We start from the raw sequence: 22491 nt of genomic DNA, 5'->3' as shown, positions 1-22491 counted from the left end.
GAAGGTGATGGACATGGATCAGTACGTCGTTTTTGGAAACAATAAAAGAGTGTGTCTTTGGGAAGAAGACATGACTGCGGAAAAACTAACTTCGGTAAAGTTGGAGAGATATTGAGAGATTTGAACTTCCCGGATCAATAACTCATAAACGAATGGTTGTTAAAACACCAACGACGCCGCAATAGGGTTTGTCACGAGTCACTGGTGTTAAAGTCCAAGAAGAGTTGCAATTTCTTTTTTTTTATTTTGTCAAGTTGAGCCTGAAGTCATCCAATTTGTGACCAAATTCCAAGACTTGAGTCCACACCTCTGTTAGAAAGTCAGAAGAGAATAAAATGTAGAAATAAGTGTTTTTTTCAAGATATCTGAGTAAGTGGGATTAAAAAAAACTATGAGCAAACACAGATATAACATCACTTTGAACAAACGTCATGATTAATGAATGATAATTACTTTAAAGCTTCCAGTAATTGGGGTACGTAGGCACGCTCTACTGAGGGAGTTTGTTTTTGCATTTGCAGGGTGACGCGGCGAGATGGCGGAGGAGGTTTAATCACTTTATGTTGTAAGAACGCAGGAAAGACGCAGAGGCGACGAAACACACAAGTGTGACTCACTGAACGCTCCGTCAGTCTGCAGCCCTGAGCCTCTTGTGCTTTATAAACACAGGATCTTCAAGTATGTAAGAAGACCATTAGTGGTAGAAGCGGCGGTGAAGCTGTTTTAGCGAGCAGAAGGGGGACATTGTGTTTGACGATAATATTTACCGGAGCAAACATCGTCCGTGGGTGTCGGGTCACGCAGGGACTTCGCGGAAACGCAGATTATGAAAGATGGTTTTATGTTTAACCACACATGACTGTGTTTGTGCGATGAACTCACCTCGCTCTTTCTTTTCCTTTGAAAAGGAGTCAAACTTCCTGCGTAGAGATTTTCTCCGTTTGTGTATTTCTGTGAGAAAAAAAAGAAGAAAGCCACCATGAATAAAAGAGTTAGTGATGAACAAAGAAGACTGTTTGTTCAGGGATGTCTGCCTTTCATTTATCTAGTCATGGAAATGGGTGGATATGTATGTGTGTATTTCTATGTGCTTGTTAAGATGAAGGATTTTTCTCAGCTCTAAATCAACTTAACAATCATTACTTCTTTCTTTCAAACACAAACAGCGCCCTCATTACGACCTCCCTCCCTTTCCTCTCCTCTTTCTCTTATCATCTTTTCCTCCTGAGTGCTTGCACCTCTTCCTCAGCTCTAACAATAGAGCCGACCATTTCAATAGGCTGTGTTCTTTGTTTAAATAGCTCCCTTTTCTTATGGCTGCATGGCCCCAGACATGAGAGACAATGATGTGTGTTTTATGTGTGTGTGAGAGAATCCTATAGAGGTAAATGAATAGTAGTTACTCAGGTCAAAACTATACTTTTTAGGGGCGTGATATTAAAAGAAAAATCCACATTTTAAACACTTAAAAATCCAACTGAAATCCCTTTTTGCAGTGAAAAATGATGTCAAAATTATTTGCAAATGTATTGTTGACTTGTTTTTTGTACTGAAAGAGTGAATAAAGTTTGAAAACAAAATGTCGCTAGTTTTCAATCACATCACATTTCAACAGTTTTCCTCAGCGGATGAAGTTCACTCAGAGAGCTTGCTGTCATCACGTGACTTTAAGTGGCAGTAAGCAGTATATTTTTGGCATCATTGGGCAAAAATCCCATAATAACCTTTCAGCATATTGTAATTCAAGTGTTCTGAGAGAAAACTAGACTTCTGCTCCTCCTCATGGCTCTGTTTTCAGGCTTTAGAACATCTAGCCCGTGACGGGAGACTTTGACCAATCACAGGTCATTTCAGAGAGAGAGCGTTCCTATTGGCTGTGCTCTGGTCATGTGACCGGAACTTGGCGTTCCTTCAACAGATTTCACAATGGCGGCGGCGTAACAACCTTTCTCATTTTACAGCTAAACTGTGCACTACAAGATGATTCTGAGAACATCTCCTCAGATGTAATAGTCATTACAGTAACAGAATATTGATTCATATTTCATCAGCGCTGCCTAGTTTGACCGTTTGATCAGAGTTCGCGAGTGATTGACAGCCGGCTCTCATAGACAGCAGATGGACAGCAGACCTCAGATCAGCTCTGACTGCTTGTTTTCCTCCGTTCTCTGAAATCTTGTAGATGCCGTTAGGAGCACTGGAGGAACACGATTTTTTTTCAGGTTAACTGTTTCATGTACTACTGACACAATATAGCTACCGTTTTATAAAAATAACTTGTTTTAATCATATTTGCTCCAATCTCGCCTACTTCAGCTTTAAGTATGGACAAAATATTTGTTATTATTTTTTTTCATAAATGTTTAGATTTATTATCTTTTCTATTTTTAATTTATCTAAGATTTTATTACTATAACTAGTATGTCTTCACATGATTTAAGTATGGCATATATATATAATATTATAAAAATATATATTTTTAGAATTATTATTGTTGTCTTTTTATTTTGAATTTATTTAAGATGTTATCACTAGAATTATTATGTCATTACATGTTTTAAGTATGGACAAAATATACATATATATTTATTTTTTCCAAAATTATTTATCATTATAATTATTATTATCTTTTTATTTTGAATTTATTTAAGATGTTATTACTAGAATTATTATGTCATGTGACTTAAGTATGGAGGAAATATTTTTTAAAAAAAAAATTATTATTATTATTATTATTATTATTATCATCTTTTCACTTAAAATGTATTTAAGATGGTATTACTAGAATTAATATTACTTTTATTTTATCTGTTTTTTGGTTATTTGTTTTGTTTTGTTGTTGGGTTTGTCATGTATCATATCAGACCCCGTACGTCACCTTGTTTTCTTGGTCTTTTCTTGGGTATTTCTCTCCTGTTCTTATCATTGTTGTACAACCTGTACAGTCACTGCTGTTTTGCTTTTGCACCAATTAAAAGAAAAAAAAAAGGGTGGACAAAATGACAACAACTGAGCAAACTCCATCTTTTAAGGAAGACAATGAGATGTGGTGGAAAGCTCTGGAAAAAGCTCGTTAGTAGACCTTCTGTTACATTCTTTTCCTTTTTTTTGGCATACTACTGTTATTAAGAGGAAGAACGAGCTTTTTACTTTCAGGTTAATGATTACATTATTGGATTACATGCAGAGTATTTACAAAGAAGTTGTCTGTCGACGTACAGGAGAACCACAGCGTTCTCCGTGTGCACGGACACGAGAGGACCCCATGAAACCACAAGATATCAAATATAAACTTGTAAACTCTCTTTTGGGACATGGGGTTTGCAAAGTACAATGGCTGAAATTTTGGTGCATTCCTGCCTCCTTTTTGTTTGGTGTTTTTGTCTAAATTCCTCTGGATCACTAGCCAGACATTGACATTAGTTGCGGCCATAGTGGATAGCAGAAAATACTCTGGTGATTTGAAGCCTCGGCTGTAAATCAACGGTGAGGGGCGTCGGTGTTACTTCCAGCAGCAGTCCTCTCTGTGTGTGTTTTGTTTCTGTTTTACGATCTCTACATCCTCGTCCTCTGACTGGGTTTATGTGGAAGAAGTCATTGTTTGGCTTACTAAAGCTGGTGTTTAGAAATCACTAACTCAACATCGGGCCTTTTCCCTATTAAGGAACAATCAGAGTTCAGTGCAAATAATGCCGTCTAGAATATCTGTGACTCTAAATATGAATATCATTTCTCCTTTAATCACAGAGAAACAAAACAGCAAATTAAAACAGTACGGCAAAAGAAAGAAAGAAAGTATTTGTGTCCATGCGAGCGTGCGTGCACGTACTTATGTGTGTGAATGTCAGGATAAAAGGGTCAAATTCCCATGACTGCAGGAAATTAAAGTTTATTTCCAAAGTGCACGGCCCCTCCCACCACGCACACGCCACCTCCAGCTAGGGCTAATCCCTGAGAGAGTGTGTGTGCGTGTGTGTGTGTGTGCACACATGTGTGCACTCACAGTATTACATAATGCACATTCACAGATTCACAGAGAGCTAAGATAAACAAAGAGAGGAAAAACAGAACCAGGGTAACAAGTGGAGATTTTCCTGCAGTTTTGCATCCTTATTTCGTTGTTGGCAGAAAGTTTTGCATCGTTTCAAATCGATAACAGGATCACAAACTGAAGATCAATCCAGCAATTTCACACTTGTCGATGTTTGATTTTCTACTATTTAAACACAGATGCAGTAAATGTAGCTTCTCCGTGAAACCTCTGAGGGATCCGTTGCTCCTAAAGTAGTGTTATTATGGTATGGATGGCCTCTGAGCAAGGAGAACATTGTCACCACGGTTTTGCACTCGGCGGCTCACGTTACCGCAGTCTAGGAAAGGGAGGAGTGAGTGGAGGGGTACTCAGTTGGTTGCAATCTGCAACCCCACCACTAGATGCCACCAGATCCTACACACTGTCCCTTTAAGGCGCCACTTTAGGTTGTTTATAGGAGTTTTCATAATTGACAATTTTAATCATGATCACATTTTGTTGTGGCATATTCTGTTATATGTTGTTAACATGTCACTCTGTCTTGTTGCTGTCTGTCTTGTCCAGGAAAATATTTTTTTGTCACCATTTCTCCAAGCCTATAGTAGTTTTTATATCCAATTAACAATCCAAAATACTGAATTTACAGTGATGTAAAAAGGAGAAAAGCAGCAAAACCCTCATATTTGAGAAGCTAGAAGCAGAGAAAATTTGAGTTTTTGCTTGAAAAACGATTACTTGATTATCAAATCACTTGGCAATCAATTATGTGTCGATTGACGAATTATTTCACTTTTGAAAAAGAGGCTTTTCAAGTTATAAGAACTAAGAAATCAAATGGAACAAGCGGAGCTTAAGGGAAGAGAAAGAAAGTGAGAAGTGGAAGGAGAGAGCGAGTTAGTTCGGTGTCCCTGTAGAGCAGCGATTCAGAGGTTGGAGCTTGAGAATGAACTCTCCAAAACACCAAATAAGAGCAAATCTATCCCACAACTACTGACACGTTCCACAAAGAATTCACTGGATGCTGCCAATGAAACTAACAAACACACTCACGCACAAAAACATACACAGGTACACACACTCAAACGATGGTGGAGGACATATTCAGATCATTTACTTAGGTAAAAGTACTAATACCGCACTGTAAAAATACTTTACTAAAAGCATAAGACCTGCATTGAAAATGTAACTTCAGTAAAAGCATGTAAGTATAATCAGTAAAATGTATTTAAAGTCTTAAAAGTATAAAAACTAGCCCCTGTGACTGTTCTACTATTATATATTATACCTTTAGAATATTATTATTCATGCATTAATGTAAAAGCAGGATTGAACTACTGTTTATTTTCATTGTGGATCAATCAGCTGATTATTTTCTCCATTAATCGATTGATTTGTTTGGTTTGTAAAAATTGTGAAAATAGGGAGAAATACCGTCACAATGACCCAGAGCTTAATTACAAATACATTAATATTATTAAAAAGAAAAGCAGCAAATCTTCACATTCTGGGAAGCTGGAACCATGAAATGTTTTTGCATAAAAAATAACAATGAATTATCAAAATAGTTGCCAATTAATCAATCAGCTGTACTTGTAACTGTTGGGTAGTTTCATTTATAACAAAACATCATCTTAATTTGTAAAGTACTGTAACTAAAGCTAATAAATAAATGTAGTCGAGTAAAAACTACATTATTTCCCTCTGAAATGTAGTGGAGTAGAAGTAGAAGGTGACATGAAAAGATAAGACCCAAGTAAAGTACAAGTACCTCAAATTTTTACTTAAGTACAGTAGTAAATAGGGATACACCGATACCACTATTTTCAGACCGAGTACAAGTACTTACATTTGGGTACTCGCCGATACCGAGTACCGATACGAGTACTTCTCTGTGCCTAAAGACCCTCGTTAACAGCCAGCTGGAGGGTGTGAGCGACACACGGCAGGCTGGGGAGGCCAGCATACGAGGTGGTGCGCTGCCACCAGCTCTAGGTCGGCTTGGAAAGGCTCGGGGCGAAGGTGGCTCGCAGCCGCAGCTTTACAACGCTCCCCGCCTGGACCTTGCCGCACCGTGACGGGGCTCCCTGCTCCCGGTGCGACTGTCGACCGAGGTGGACTGTCCTCGGTGCACCCCAACCGCGTCATGCCGCGGGCCCACGTAAAAGGCGCCAGGGGTCCAAGGAGTCTAACGCACGCGCAAGTCAGAGGGTGGAGCAAAACCCCGTGGCGCAATGAAATAGAGATTCGGCACACGCCGGCTGAGGTGGGATCCCGGCCCAGCGTAGTCGGGCGCACCACCGGCCCGTTTCGCCCGCACCGTCGGGGAGGTGGAGCCTGAGGACCCGAAAGATGGTGACGAGAGGTTAACGTCACGCAGCTGTAAAGTGGTATCGGTGCCGTTGTATCGGTGCCGTTGTATCGGAGCCGCTCTGCGAATACGAGTACATGAGCACAGTATTGGACCGGTATCGGTGCATCCCTAGTAGTAAATGTACTTAGCTACATTCCACCACTGCACTCAAATGCCAGCACTTTGGGCCATGCATGTACATAAATGTAAGGACAGTATACAGCAGAGGGTATATGCAGGTATACAGGGTATACCCTCCTCTTTTTCTGTCGGTTTACAGTATACTAACCTAGAGGAGTGTATACCCACTTCCTCCTCGGTAACCTACCCATCCACCTAGCAGGATACACACCTCATAATTAATCACTATACCACTGCTGACATACAAAATACAGTGTGCTTGTATTACGAGACTGGAGAGGTTTTATGGCAGTTGAAAGTCAGAGATAAAGAGGAGGAAAGACTGAAAGATGGTGAAGAAAGAAATATTTTTGTAATGGAGATGGAGAGAGAGATGGAAAAAAACAAAGAAACAGAAATGCAGAAGAAGGAACCCGAAAAACTAACAAGGCGTGGCTGTGGGAGGGGAGTGTGGCGGCTGGAGGGGAGCGTGGCGGTGGGAGGTGATGCTAAGACCGTGACGGACTGGAGAGATTTCAACCCCGGGGGAGAAAATGAGGATGAATATTCCCAGACTCACTGACAGAGAACTTTGTGAGTAGATTCAGACTATTCCTGCATTCATGTCATCGTTCAGACCTTATATTTCAAAGCATCACATGTTGGAGTCTGAGATCTGCTGCATAACCGTTAAAGGAATGGGGATATTCATTGACAAAACTATGCATCAAGGGACATAAAAGAGTTATTGTCTGTTAGTCTCAGATAGATGTGTCACTTTAGTGATCATGCTAACACTTTAGCACATCCCTAGTGGAACTTTGTGGGGTAAAGATAAGATACGATACTATACGGTACGATACGATACGGTAAGATACAGTAAAATAAAATAAGATAAGATAAGATAAGATAAGATTAGATACAGTACCATACTATACTGGTACGATACGGTACGATACCATACCATACGGTAAAATAAGATAAGATACCATACCATACCATACCATACCATACGGTAAGATACAGTAAAATAAAATAAGATAAGATAAGATACAATACGATACGGTAAGATACAGTAAAATAAGATACCATACCATACCATACAATACCATACCATACTGTAAGAAAAAACAATACAATAAAATACAATAAGATATGATACGATACGGTAAGACACGATAAGATAAGATAAGCCTTTATTGATCGCGAGAGTGGGAATTCAGGTGTTGCAGCAGCACAAGGACAGGTATAAGTCCATATAAATAGAGAAATATAAAATAAGAATAGATATAAAAATAGAAATTATACAAGGGCAAAGGATATTGTCAACACAATTTTGTATATGTAATATGATACCATCAACTATGAAAGCATACATCATATATGATTGAGTAATTGTACTTAGTGTATAGAGTATATTATAGTGTATAGAGTCTTTTATATACAGTATACAGTAGCTAGCTAATTTAGCCAGCCTTACAGTGTTCCAAGCTCACCCAAAAATGTTCTTCTTTATTTAAAGCTGAATTGTGAATACATACTGAATAAATATAATGCATGTAAGATATGTAAAATGGCAAAAACGGACCGCAGTGACTCTGTTTTTAATTGGTCGGAAAAAGCTTGTTTGTCGGAGAGAGAGATTAGCTTTTTAGCTATTCCTAGCTTTGTCTCATTCCAAACTAAATTTAGTTTTGAAGCACAAAGAACAGGTAAATTCTTCTTCTGTGACTAATACAAATATATTTCTTTAAATTGATTTGGTGAATATTAGCTAACAGAAACAGAGACGTACTCTTCAGTCATTTTGTTTGCACTCTGCACTCACTGGTACCACTGCTGAGAATCACACTATCAATCACAGTATATTGTTTATTTTTTTTCCTCTGTATCTACAGTAATAACAAATGTTCTATAACACAAACAGGAGGGTAGATGAATGCATTACATTACATTAACGTTCTCTTCATATCTGTCTATGTGTTACATTAACGCACATCTTTGTGATTATATCTCTGTACATTGAATATTCTTTTTATACTTCATACTATGAACCTTTGCACATTCCTTGTACAATTTTGCTCAGCTCTTTTATTTTATTTCAGATATATTGTACATATTTTTATAGTACTTTTGTCATGTTTTAATTGTAATTCTCTTCTATACGGCTCTCATTTGAATTCAGATGTATTGTACATATGTTGTATTTTATAGTATTTTTTAAAATATTTTATTTGTAATTTTTTTTCTATTCTTTATTTTTGTTTCTTGATTTTTGTACTTATTTTTTATTTCAAATTAATGTTCTCTTACTATGTTTACCATACAATGTTTATGTTATGCACCAACACGCCCAAAGCAAATTCCTTGTACGTGAAACCTATTTGTCAATAAACCAAATTCTGTATTAATTAAAAAAAATACATATGTATTAGTGTTGTGAGTGTATGGTTAAATTTTGCATTTTATGGTACATTTGTAATCCTCTTTTTGCTGTCTGGAACTGTGTCAAACTTGACTTGAGTTATATGATTAAACACAAATAAAATGTCAGACTTAAGTTCATTTTTGGTATTATTTATTTATTTATTTGTATGTATTTTGCTTTTATTAATTAATTTAACAATTAAGTTCCCCAAATGTTCCCAAACAACTTCACTTCCAGTGGAAACGGGGAATGTATGAGAGTGTGTTTTCTGGTGTTTTACGAGCTGTGGTCGGGTTTATGTGGGTGGAAAGAATTTTTTTGGTGCGTAAAACTGGCGTTTACAAATTACCGATTCAAAGCCGGGTCGTTTTCCAAATAGGGAACACATGGCATCATCACAAACATCCCAGATGTGGAGATGTTCTGGGAAGTCTATTCCCTGAATTTCAACTTGCTTGCAAGCACATTCATACAAATTTAAGTTCATAGAAAAGCCAAGAGAAAGCAGTAAATGGGGAGTGATTTACTCGTGTTTTCCCATGATTCTCAGTGTGTAATTGAACCCTGACCTGATGGAAAAAGAGTATACATTCATCCCTAAAGATTAAAGAATGAAGAACAAGAAAACAAGAGAGGAAAATAGGAAAACTTCCCGAAAGTGAGGACAGTAGGGACGAGTGGAGTCTCACAGGATGTTAAGTTTCTCTGACTCACAAACTTGTTTCCATCACTTATGGAAAGATTCATTTACTTACATTTATTCCCTTGAGGCCAATAGAGGACCTGCTTTATGTCCCCAAAATGTGGCTGCAAACAGATTTATGTCCTCACAACACGAGTAATACACGTTCACACAGGCTTAACATCCCTGACTGCCAACACTGAGAAGCCGGATATTAAATATGCCAGTATTGTTTCAGCATTAAACATGGCTCAACAATAAGGATTGACCGATTGCCCGGGGCAAGTAAAATGCCACGTTGGGCTAGTAAATCTAGCAGCTCAACTACAACAAGTGGTAAACAAGAATTAAACACATTGTTTTTTTTGCCACAGCTGAAAATGGAAGTAGCTAAGGATTGAGCCATCTCGCTTCCTTCTCATCTCTGTTGAGAGTTGTGCATTACTGATCGGTCACTCACAAGAAAATGGCGGCGGGTAAAGACAAATTTAATGAGCTGAAAAGCAAGCGAGCATTTCAATTGTGTGGCGTTAAAGGATGTGGGCGAATCTCCAACTATGTATAGTGCAGTTTGCTGCAAGTTTGAGAGCAAGGTGGATAAAACATGACAATTAACTTTAGTCTTTGTTGTTATTTGATAACCACTAATACAGTGTAAATAAAACAATGTATAGGGGCAAATAAAAACTGACTTTGGGCAAGTAGATTTCTGAAAACAAAACAAACAAAAAAAAACATTGTGCACAATTGTGCAGTTTTATCAAGCATCAGCAGGTGATTTGTTATATATAGTTTTGGACTTACAGTTCGAATAACAGGCTAGTAAAGAAACGACAAAATGACTGTTACTACAAAATAGTTGCAAAAATATTTGTGAGGCCAAAAGTAAACATTTACTTATCTTATTACATAATGTAAGATAAAAAGTCAGCTAAGGGAAGTTGTTGTTTACAGTAGTTACGTTGTTAGAGTTGGTACGCTACGTTGTGATGCTACGTTGTGATGCTACGTTGTGATGCTACGTTGTGATGCTACGTTGTGACGCTACGTTATGACGCTACGTTGTGACGCTATGTTGTGACGCTATGTTGTGACGCTATGTTGTTTCAGAAATACGTTTCAGCGCTTTCAGCGCTGTGGCGCTACTTACACTACGTTGTTACGCTACGTTGTTACGCTACGTTGTTACGCTACGTTGGTACGCTACGTTGTGACGCTACGTTGTGACGCTACGTTGGTACGCTATGTTGTGATGCTACGTTGTGACGCTACGTTGTTTCAGAAATACGTTTCAGCGCTTTCAGCGTTGTGGCGCTACGTTGTGGTGCTACTTACACTACTTTGTTACGCTACGTTGTTACGCACGTTGTTACGCTACGTTGTTACCTAGGTTGTTACGCTACGTTGTTACCTACGTTGTTACCTGCGTTGTTACCTGCGTTGGTGCGCTGGATTGTTGCGCTGTGTTGTCGCGCTGCGTTGTTACATTATTATTTTAACACAAACCATTATCTTAATTTTAACCTTACTACTGCAACTTTTGGAAGCTGGAAACGAGGCTGAAACGTATTTATGAAACATATTTTTGGCTCAGAAACGTCGACATTCATCATATCCAGTGGTTTGCAGAAACATACAATGCCACCATTTAATCTGGCGACTGGGCTGCAGGACCAGGACCATCACTCTGGAAAAGACACAACTTCAATATAACTTAAAGTGGCTATAATATATATTTTTATAATCAAATAATGTGAAAACAATGCAACAGCATGAAAGGGGCCAATAAAACTCAGTTATGGCAGGTTTAAAGGTACGCTGTGGAGTTTATGAGCATTGCTTTTATTAGTGGGATCCTGTTTTGTTCGTTCCTGTGTGCACACATGATTACAGGAATGAGGCGATGCACATTCCTACTAATGGTTTCACACTATTTTTATTCATCTACAGGTATTAGTAATGCACCAAGAAATGCAGCAAAAGGAAGAGAAGATGACTGCTCTTGACTCGCAAACATCAAATTACTCAAAACAAAAAAGTAAGTAAGATATATATTTGTACATTCTTGGGAATCAAAACCATGACGGCAGATGAGCTACAGAATAATTGAGCCTCACTGTTTATTGGAGATCATGTCTGAATCAGCAGCGGGGCTCAAAGTCGAGCAGGTCGAAGGGTTAATAACCCTGAGAGAGAACAACAGTATGGGACAGTCGAGTCTGAGAAAAGCAGCTTATGTAAGGACTGGTCTCACAGGAGAAAGGCTACCAACAGCTCCTAGACACACTAACACACACACCACCTCTACAATCAGCTGTGTTTGTTTCTTAGCGTCAGCCTCTAGTGCTCCTCCTGACCTCAGCGATCACCTCCAGCCCCAATAAACACCAGATAAAAAACCTCCCAGTCTGCAGTCTGCGAGGTGTTTGAAAGATTTACGGCTTCTTTGTGAAACTATCCTTTACTTTATTGGATTTCAGAGTTCAGATAGATAAGCAATGGCACATAAACAATATATTTCAAAGCAGGGAGTAGATCCAGTGGTGAGAAGATGAATGGTGTTGAGGTATTTCCCGCTGTTATCACAGTACAGGGTCTGATGGAGCTGTAAGGTAGGACAATAGCCTACATGGAGAATAGACTTTCTTGCTTGAAGTTACTGTGAGGAACTTTTAGCTGGTTAGGAAACAGCCTCAGTTTAATGCTGATGCCTCTAAATGACTTACATAAGTAAACGAGACCATCAGCGAAATGATTGGCTATTTCTAGGGATGCACCGATACCACTTTTTTCAGACCGAGTACAAGTACTTACATTTGGGTACTCGCCGATACCGAGTACCGATACGAGTACTTCTCTGTGCCTAAAGACCCTCGTTAACAGCCAGCTGGAGGGTGTGAGCGACACACGGCAGGCTGGGGAGTCCCACATACGAGGCGGTGCGCCGCCACCGGCTCTAGGTCGGCTTGGAAAGGCTCGGGAAGAAGGTGGCTCATGGCTGCAGCTTTACAGCGCTCCCAGCCCGGACCTCACCACACCGTGGCCCAAGGGCTCGCTGCGCCCTCTCTCACCGCCGGGGGCGGCCCCCTGCTCCCTGTCAACCGGGGAGGACTGTCCTTAGTGCGCCCCGACCGCATCGTGCCGCCAGATCGGGGCTCGCTCACGTAAAAGGCACCCTGTGGTGCAATGAAAGTGAGAGCCGGTGTGCACCGGCTGAGGGGTCGGGCGCCCCACCGTAAAGTGGTATCGGTGTCGTTGTATCGAAGACGTTTTGCGAGAATGAGTACATGAGCAAAGTATCGGACCCGAGACCCGATACCCAATACTGCTATCGTTATCGGTGCATCCCTAGCTATTTCTATATAGTTATTCTTAATGCTTGTCATCGGTGCCACTGGGTCAGATTCAGCGCGAAATCAGACAAAATCATGCAGGTTCACCAGAAACTCCTTCAGCTCAGACTCCAGGTGAGCCTTTCACCGTCGCCTTCGACCTGCAGTCGGAGCTCCGGCGGGAGGTGGAGAGCTCAGACTGTCAGACCCCGATGCAGTAAAATGAGAGGTTTATTTAAAGGGACGCTTTTGTCCACAGAGACCGGCAAAATCAACACAGACTTAAAGTTCCATGTAGCAGCTTTAAAAAGAGAAAGATGCTTTTCATCGTGGATAATAGCTTACACCATAAACTGTGTATAAAGATGGACTACATGACAGATCCCCAAAAGTTTAGCCAAAACATCTGGATCGCCCCCTGGTGGCTGGCTGCATCAGTATAGGTCATAAAACCCGCCTCCTCCATGTTAGCGGATGGGACATTTATTATTCTGATAAATTTGGTTTTAATTAGTTATTTGATGCTATAAAAAGTTGGTGAGAGGTCATGATTGACAGCTGTGAGTCTCTCTCGCTGACAAGCTGCGGCCGTGCTCGGCTCGTGATTGGTTCAGGCGGGTGTCCTCGATACCGCGATTCAAAATGACATCAGAATCTCAAGATGGCAGCTCCCGTATCCGGGATGTTTTGGCTTCACTTCTGTACAGTGGGAGGAAGTGGAGACGTTTTGTCCATCTTTTAGGGATGCTAATTTAGAATTTTTTTGTTAAACCGATAAACGACCTTCGTTAACCGATTATTAACCGTTAACCGACAAGATTAGTGCGTCGCATGCAGCGGTGCTCCAGCTGCAGTGTATGAGCACAACAGACAACTGAGTCTCCAGTTCACCGTCCGGTGTTTGTCTGCCCGGCGTAACGTTACGAGTGTCCAACAAACAGTATGTGTATTTGTGCTACGTTAGCAGCTCTAGCATTGCCGGAGGCTTCGTGCTCGCCGTTGTCAGCGCGGCGTAATGTTAGAGAGTGTCCTACAGACCGTGTGTGTGTGTTGGCGTAGGCGTAGGCGTTCTAGCTGTGAACGTAGCTGTAGCAGTGTTTGTACAGTTTATTTGTTGGTGAATAAATGCTATGAAACTACAACTCCTCAGACCGGAGCCAACTTCCTGTATACTGCAAGTCCGGCTAAGACTCTCTTAAGGTGGGATGTTAAGGTGGACCAGGCCAAAGCCGCTTCTCTGAGTTTTGTTCAGCTTTTTAATTAATTTTCAATATTTGTTTTAACCGATAGCGTTAATTGGTTAAAATTCTTAATGTCGGTGAAACTGTTAATTATTAACATCCCTACCATCTTTATATGCGGTCTATGGCTCACACACATTACCTAAAATCTTTACCCATGCTTTATTTCTTATAGGCCCCTGTAGCTAACAACAGCATGAACATAACAATGAAGAAAGAAACACATATATATGTATGTATACTTTTTAACAGTAAAGCACAGTGCTTATGTTTGACTGATGTTCAATTCCAGCGTCTTTTTAGGAGACTGTAAACCGAAGTAAAAACTGTTTTTCTTTTAACCAAAAAAAATCCAACAACCTTCACCAATAAGTCAGGGCAGCCTGAAAGCAGCTTAAAAAGAGAAACCCAAGGCAAAATAACCATTCCTGCTCATAAAGCTTATTACTCTGAGCGCACAGCAATAACTGAAGTGGACTCAGACGGGACTCTGGACAGACAGAAGATGCTGTCTAGAGAGACTTCAGTGAGAAAAAAAATCTGAAATGAGGGGACAAAAATTAGATATTTAAAAGTGAGGGAGACATTTTTTTATTACGGAAATTTGGACAAATTGAGAACGATCCTGAAGTTTGAGCTCATTGTGAAGGAAATCTAAAAGTAGTGTCTGGCTGTAATCTGTCATTAAATGTGACGCTGAGTGTTTTCACTGCCTTCTAGGATAATAAAGTCTTCTTGTGTGTGGTCCCTGGCTTTTAGATAGCATGTTTTCAACATGAGAAGCAGGATTAGAAATGGGGATATCTAAAAAAAACAAAAACAGAAGAATGGCCTCAAAAATGGCGACTGGTGTAGAAAAATAATTTAGCTCTTAGCACAGAGTTCCCTATGAGATTATTTTTGTGTCCATAGCAGGCGAAGAGCCAAGATCAAGAAGCCTTTTCTAAACTCTCCTCATCAGAAAAACAACACTGGCCTTTTTAAAAGCGTCTACCATATGTTGTCTTTCATCATTTATCCTGACCTGCACTCAAAATCCTGTCAGTGGTATTTAAGATATCGAGGGAGACACGTGGAAGAATAAACAACTTGTGCAGCATCCTTTGCCCTTTTCTTATCATGATCGATGACGTGGATCACTTACACGTGTGTACAGAATGAGCGTTGACTGGAGCACTCATCCTCAACGTCGTCCTGCCTCACACTCATTCCTCAGATTCACTAGCAGACTGTTACGGCTCCCTCGAGGACAGTTCAACCTCAGCTGTTAACGGGAGGGGGCTGATTCACTCTTATAACTCACACCTACTCAACTGGCGCCAGGTTTAACACGTCATCGTGCTTCTTTAAACTGCCACTCCGCAACACAAGCAGGACTAAACATCGGAAGTAGCCACATCCACCAAGAAGTGCAGTCGTAATTCATCAGTCCTCCACATTCTGAGAAGCCTTTTCAGCAAAGACCACTTTAACTGTTTTTTCTACATTTTAAACATAGACTGTATAAAGATGGACGACATGACAGCTCGCCAAAAAGTGAAACCAAAACATCTGGATCGTCCCCTGTTGGCTGGCTGCGGTATAGGTCGTAAGTCCCGCCCCCTCCATGTTAGCGGATGGGCCAAAGTCAAAAGTCAAAAGTACACGCCAAATAAATGTTTCTTAAAGATAGTTTCTGACATTTTAGGAAGTCATGATGTTCAAGTGCTCATTTTTCAAGTTTGGTTTTAATTCAGTTATCTGATGCTATAAAAAAGGGGGTGAGACGTCGTTCATCTACTGCGTCGATGCATTTACTGTATATTCCTACAATCCAACTACATCAATAGGTACTCGGCAAGTTGTCCTTCACGGAGGACACACAGTATATCGATCTAAAATCGATTTGCAAGGTAAATAATCTACTGTATCGATACTAAGAATTAGCACCTTGTAACGTTTGCCTTTTTCTTTACATGGCAATAATTGTTTAAAATGACCAACGTGTTGCGACCGACGTAGGTCTTCATTAGGGTCGTTGTTTATAATTTGAATTGTTGCAAAGTTTTAAGATTGATTTCATTAATTTCAAGACGCTATGACAATCTTGAAACTAGGGATGTCAATAATTAACCGTTTAACCGTTAACTGACATTAAGCATTTTAACCGATTATCGCTATCGGTTAAAACGGTTAAAAGAAATGTTAATAATTAACTCAAAAGCTGAGCGGCTCAGAGGAGCGGTTCGTCACTTTGAGGAGAAAAACTGGTCCACCTTAACAGCCCACCTTAAGAGGCGGAGCCGGAGTTGCAGTATACAGGAAGTTGTCTCCGGTCTCTCTGGCTCGCTTGAGCGGAGCGGAGGAGTTGTAGTTTTATAGCATTTATTCACCGACAAATAAACTACACACACTGCTACACCTACGTTCACAGCTAGAACGCCACCAACAACCTCACACTCACCGCCAACACACACACACGGTCTGTTGGACACTCACTAAAGTTACTCAGACTACGTGTGCGGCGGCGGAAAGCACGAAGCCTCCGGTAATGCTAGAGCTGCTAACGTAGCACAAACACACACACTGTTTGTAGGACACTCGCTAAAGTTACGCCGGACAGACACACAGCTGACAACCTGCTAAACTAAACTAAATGTGTGGTGGAGACTTTTACTGGGAAAGTGGCTGCATGTCCGCGACGCTACACGCAGCATCGTAGCTGCTAAGTTAACGCTCCCGGACGGTGAACTGGGGACTCCCCTCAACCAATATCTGTTGTGCTCCTGCAGCTGGTACAAGGCACAAATCTCGTCGGTTAACGGTTAATAATCGGTTAACGAGGGTCGGATTTCGGTTAAGAACATTTTTCAAAATGAGTATCCCTAGCTGAAACATGCCTGGGTGCTCTGACATCCAAAATTTCAAGAAAGTCGACTACAGGTATGTTGTTAAGAAGACTAACAATGACCAGATGCATTGAAAAAGGTTGCCGTTCGGCAGTCGACCCTTAGAGAAATATTTCAACATTTTGCCTACAAACACATTACTTGAAGCCTGACCAGATGGATTTTTGTGTGGTATGTGTGAGAATCCAGATGCCGTGCAGGGGAAAGGCAAGAAAACAGACCTTTAAATCTTGGATTTGAGTGCATCCAAATGAATGAAAGGCAGGAAATCAGGGATAAAACTTGATATGCTTTGAAAAAACGGTGCGTGACTCAAGAAGAGAAAAGATGTTCGTACCTCTCGGGATGCTGATCTTGAGGTCCAGGTCCCTCTCCTCCAGGTGGTACAAGGCGACTTCCTGTAACCTGGCTCGCTCCAGCTCCGACAGACTCTGGATGGGCACCGGCTGCAACCGCACACTCTGCCCCAACATGGTCGCCCACGTGTGGTCCCCCTGCAGAGAGAGAAACGATGATCAAAATAATTTAACCAAAGCCTCACAGACGAAATGGAAATCTCTCCAGGCTGTAATCAGTGAACATTATCAACCGACCGTTAAGTTCTCCCTCGTCAGGCTGTGAGCTACGCTGTTGTAGGTTGACCAGAAGCTCAGAGTTCATGTCTCTATTTACATTTATTATTCCTCTCATCAGTTTTTCATTCTTGTTTCTTTATTTTTAATTTACCCATCTTGGGTCTGTTATCCTTCAGATTTCTGAGTGATGAATAATAATTTCAGTCTCTTTCTCTACAGTCACAACCGTTCCTTTCATAAAGGGAAAACTCCATTGATTTAACACATTACTTTGCATAGTAATAGTCCTACTCTATGGAGGACGGAACCTGCCAAAATAAAAAAAAAAAGAATAAATTAATGAATAAATTAATGTAGCAAAAATGATATCAAAAATAAATGTAGCCATTAATTAATTGATAAAATGTAACATAAATTATTTTAATTGGCTTCTTTATTTATTTATCTTTGTATTAATTCCCCTATTTATTTACTCTTGTTTAATTTCCCCTTTTATTTATTTATTTAAAAAAAAAAATTTTAATTTAAAATATTAAAATATTAATTTATTTTTGCATTTCTTTATTCATTTATTTTTGCATTTATGTTTATTTATTTATTTTTACGTTTACCTTTTTTAAAACATTTTTTTTTTTTTTTTAAACTGAAGATACTGGTATCATATGAAACTAGAGTTAGCTTGTCGGGAAGAACGCTTAACAACGCTCCAAATTTACACTAAATTTTGAGGAGCAAAACCTGGCATGGCCATTTTCAAAGGCCTTGACCTCTGACCTTCAGATATGTGAAAGAAAACTCTGAGATGAACAGAGTGAAAACTGTATCTTATTAGATAAAATGGATGTTGACACACATGCATAATTTTCAGTTGAAAAAAGGTAATAAATCTCAATATATCTCAATATATATTATCGCAATACTCAGCCAATCGTAAAATGTTTAAAATCGCAATAAGATCGTATCAAGATGAAATCATATATCGAGATATCACGAAACACAATTAAGCCGTCTAAATTGATAATAACAAGTACATACTAACTCAAATTTCTCAGAAAATCTGATGAAATGAGAAAAATACTCTACTACTCATACTACTCATACTACTTTTCACTTGCCAAGTATTTAATTCACACAGGAGTATACAAAAAAATGATTTTACCATGTGGTTATTTCATATAGACTATTTATTTATTGAATTACCAAAAAACATGCTACATCGTGATATATATGGTTATCGCTATATGAATTGACCTAGATCATGATAGAAGACTTTGGCAACATCGCCCAGCCCTATAGAGCCTACTGTATGATGATTATGTGGTTACTGAAAATATTATTTTATTATTATACCTTTATATTAATACTGCTCTTGATCGGTTTCTAAACATCAGTTTTAGTTCTTTGTTTATTAATTAATTTTTTTTATTTACTCAAAAAAATGCCTGTTTTTTTTCAAACTTGGCAATAAAAAAAAAAAATCTAAATTTGAATAAATCTGTCCTCCAGTGTAGATTCATTCTTGTCATTGGGAACATATGTGGTAAAATATTCAAAACTCAGGGTTCTTGTACTTTTATGGCATCTAAAGACATTGGCTGAAGAAGGCAGTGGGGTACGGTGGAAAGCTCCAGAATAAGCTTGGAAGTGAACCTCATACACTCCCATGATCCATTGTTTACTGCCGGGCTCTGGGGTCAACTAAAACGCTGCCACGCAACACACTGACAAATAAATAGAGAAGAGCTATTGTTAGTCGAATAGTCCCAAGTGGACAGTTGGAAGTTGTGTTGACTGTGTGTTTATCTGCAGTCTGAAGCAGATGTTTTCTTCCGTGACTTCTATTTAAGAAATACTTTGTTGTTGCAATAAACATTTGAGTGGATGCATTTGTGTGAGCAGTAGAGATAATAATGTTTGGGAGGCTACATGTGGTGGAGCTGAGCCGGATCATCGACGTGATCCAGCTCCCCCGCGGAGATAGTTCTGTTTAAATCTCGACATTTTTATGTTAGTCTTTTTGTTCTGTTAAAACAGTCACACAATATGTCTTCTAATGAACCCATACTGTCTTCCACTAGCGCTGCACTTAAAGCTTCAGTAGGCAGTATATATTTTTGGCATCATTGGTCAAAAATTCCATAATAACCTTTCATCATATTGTAATTCAAGTGTTGTGAGAGAAAACTAGACTTCTGCTCCTCCTCATGGCTCTGTTTTCAGGCTTTAGAACATCTAGCCCCGTGACGGGAGACTTTGACCAATCACAGGTCATTTCATTGAGAGAGCGTTCCTATTGGCTGTGCTCCGGTCATGTGACTGGAACTTGGCGTTCCTTCACCAGATTTCACAATGCCGGCGGCATCACAAACTTTCTCATTTTACAGCTAAACCGTGCACTACAAGATGATTCTGAAAACATTTGAGGAGAGAAATAGACATTAACGTAACAGAATATTGATTCATATTTGATCAGCGCTGCCTAGTTTGACCGTTTGATCGGAGTTTGGGAGTGATTGACAGCTGGCTCTCATAGACAGCAGCTGGACAGCAGACCTCAGATCAGCTCTTACTGCTTGTTTTCCTCCGGTCTGTGAAATCTTGCAGATGCTGTTAGGAGCACCGGAGGACACCAGAGGACACCGGTAGTTGTACGGCGTACGTAGTGTACATAGCATACGTAGTGTATATAGCGTACGTAGCGTACCTAGTGTACGGTGTGGTTTTGCGGGCTGCCATTTTTTCAAAATCAGGGTCGAGTGAATTAAAAACTAAATAGCCAAGCTACCGTCAACAACAGCCACCGTTGTTGACGGTAGCTTCGCTATTTAAAAATGGCGGGTTTGAGCAGGATGTCCCGTAGCGCACTAGAAACGAGTCGCTCTGACCAATCAGTGGTCTGCAGTGTTTTAACTCCACCTTCTCGTATCGGATCAGCTTATTTAGAACCTCAGCAGAGGCGGTACTAAAGATGGAGTGGTTCTATTGGTACCATCCACAACTTTTGCTAATGGAAATATGAAAGTAAGCCGACTGAACTGGACTGAACTGGACTGCTAAGTGGAAACATGCTATTAGCTGGAGGGGTCATATCATAAAAGAACTCTCTTTCAGTACTTGTGCACTAGGGATGTTAATAATTAACTGTTAACCGACAAATAAACTGTACTTACACTGCACTGCTACGTTCAGGGCTATAACGTCACCGACAACACCACACTCACACTTGCGCACAGCTTGAGATCTACCTTTGCAAAGGTGCACCATATTTTTCTCTCAAGCCAATCAGAGCAGACTGGGCTTTTCTTAAAGAGACAGGCGTTTCAGATAGATATTGAATACAGGGATATTCAGACAGACACTATGAGAAAAGTAATGTGTGATTTGAACATTAAAGGGACTCTATGTAAGAATCAGAAATGTCTTGTTAACGACACGGCGACACACGCGATGTGATTGACAGGCACCAGGTTGATTAACGTTAGCAACATTAGCCAGCTAAAACCACAATATCACTATATATTTAACCTGTATAAACGGCCCGGGTTCATCACTTTAAAGGCAGTCTACAGGCTGATAGAGGAAACACAGAAAGTCGCGGAAGGTCTCATTTTTTAGGTTAGGTTACAACCTGTTCACAATAAAAAAAAAAAGATTTATATGTGTAAATAGTTACAAACAGTCCCTTTAAAGCATGAAAACATATTCTAGTAGAAACCCAAAACACAAGTATGAACCTGGAAATGAGCCTGATATGTCCCCTTTAAAGTAAAGGATCTGAATAGCTCGTCCACCGCTGAAGGAGCGCTCTGTAAACGCAGCGGTAAGAGAGACGGAGTGGATAATGAACAACAGGATGGAGTGGAGCAGAACGAGAGGCTGAAAAAGAGACGGAGGACACAGGGAAAAACAAAGTGAAGCGAATATGAGCCGGAGTGAAAGGGTGAGGGAGTGTTTGATGGAGGGATGCGGCAGTCACAAGTTAACAAGAAGCAGATCTGAGGTCTGTTTCACCACCGGTTCAGCCCGTCACACACAAATGTGTTTTTAATTCATGTGTGTGTTGAAACCCGTCGAGAGACCGGGAGCATTAAGTCTGAGGAATTTAGCACTGAAGTATGTGAATCAATCAGCCACTAAATCTACACAACACAGTGAAACCCAGAGGGACTGGACTCTCTTCCTTCCTTCTCTTTTCACTTCCTTTCTTCCTTCCCTCTTTCCTTCTCTTTTTTCCCCTTATGCTTCCTTCCTTCCTCTTTTCTTTTCATCCCTTCCTTCCTTCTCTATTCTTTCACTTACTTTATTCCTTCCTTCTCTTTTCTTTTCACCCCTTCCCTCATCTCTCTTTTCCTTCCTTCCTCCCCGTTCCCTCCTTCCTTCCTTCCTTCTTTCTTTCCCTTCCTTTATTCATTCCTTCTCTTTTCACTTACTTCCTTCCTTCTTCCCTTCCTTCCTTCTTTCCCTTTTTATCCCTTCCCTCCCCTCGTTTCCCTTCCTTCCTTCCTTCCTCCCTTCTCTTTTCTTTACATCCCTTCCTTTATTACTTTTTCCTTTCTTCCTCCCCTTCCATACTTCCTTCCCTTCTTTTCCATCCCTATCTTCTGTGCCTTCCTTCCTTCCTTCTCTCCCTTTCTTTAAATTCCTTCCTTCCTCTTTTCCTTCCTACCCCCCCTTCCATCCTTCCTTTCCTTCTCTTTTCCGTCCCTATATTCTTTTCCTTCCTTCCTTCCTTCTCTTGTCCCTTCCTTCTTTCCTTTTACCTTCCCTCCTTCCTCTTTTCTAACCTTCCTTGGTTCCTTCCCCTTCCCTCATGCTTTTATTCCCTTCTCTTTTCCCTTCCTT

At 40.1% G+C, this 22491-nt stretch overlaps 1 protein-coding gene across 4 annotated transcripts in view; it reads right to left on the bottom strand.

The window, feature by feature from the left end:
- The window catches only part of arhgap36 (Rho GTPase activating protein 36), a 104692-nt gene that overhangs the window by 27576 nt on the left and 54625 nt on the right, over nucleotides 1-22491 (bottom strand). For all 4 annotated transcript variants that reach the window (XM_074623211.1, XM_074623213.1, XM_074623214.1 and 1 more), the window contains exons 2-3: nucleotides 17412-17568; nucleotides 883-951 (exon numbers count right to left, since the gene is read on the bottom strand). In XM_074623211.1, the coding sequence (XP_074479312.1) occupies nucleotides 883-951; nucleotides 17412-17568 (226 nt within the window). The remainder of the gene's footprint in view (nucleotides 1-882; nucleotides 952-17411; nucleotides 17569-22491) is intronic.

The sequence above is a fragment of the Sebastes fasciatus genome, chromosome 22, assembly GCF_043250625.1.
Source record: "Sebastes fasciatus isolate fSebFas1 chromosome 22, fSebFas1.pri, whole genome shotgun sequence".
In the NCBI taxonomy this organism is placed as follows: domain Eukaryota; kingdom Metazoa; phylum Chordata; class Actinopteri; order Perciformes; family Sebastidae; genus Sebastes; species Sebastes fasciatus.
This window is presented reverse-complemented; position numbering and strand designations above follow the sequence as displayed.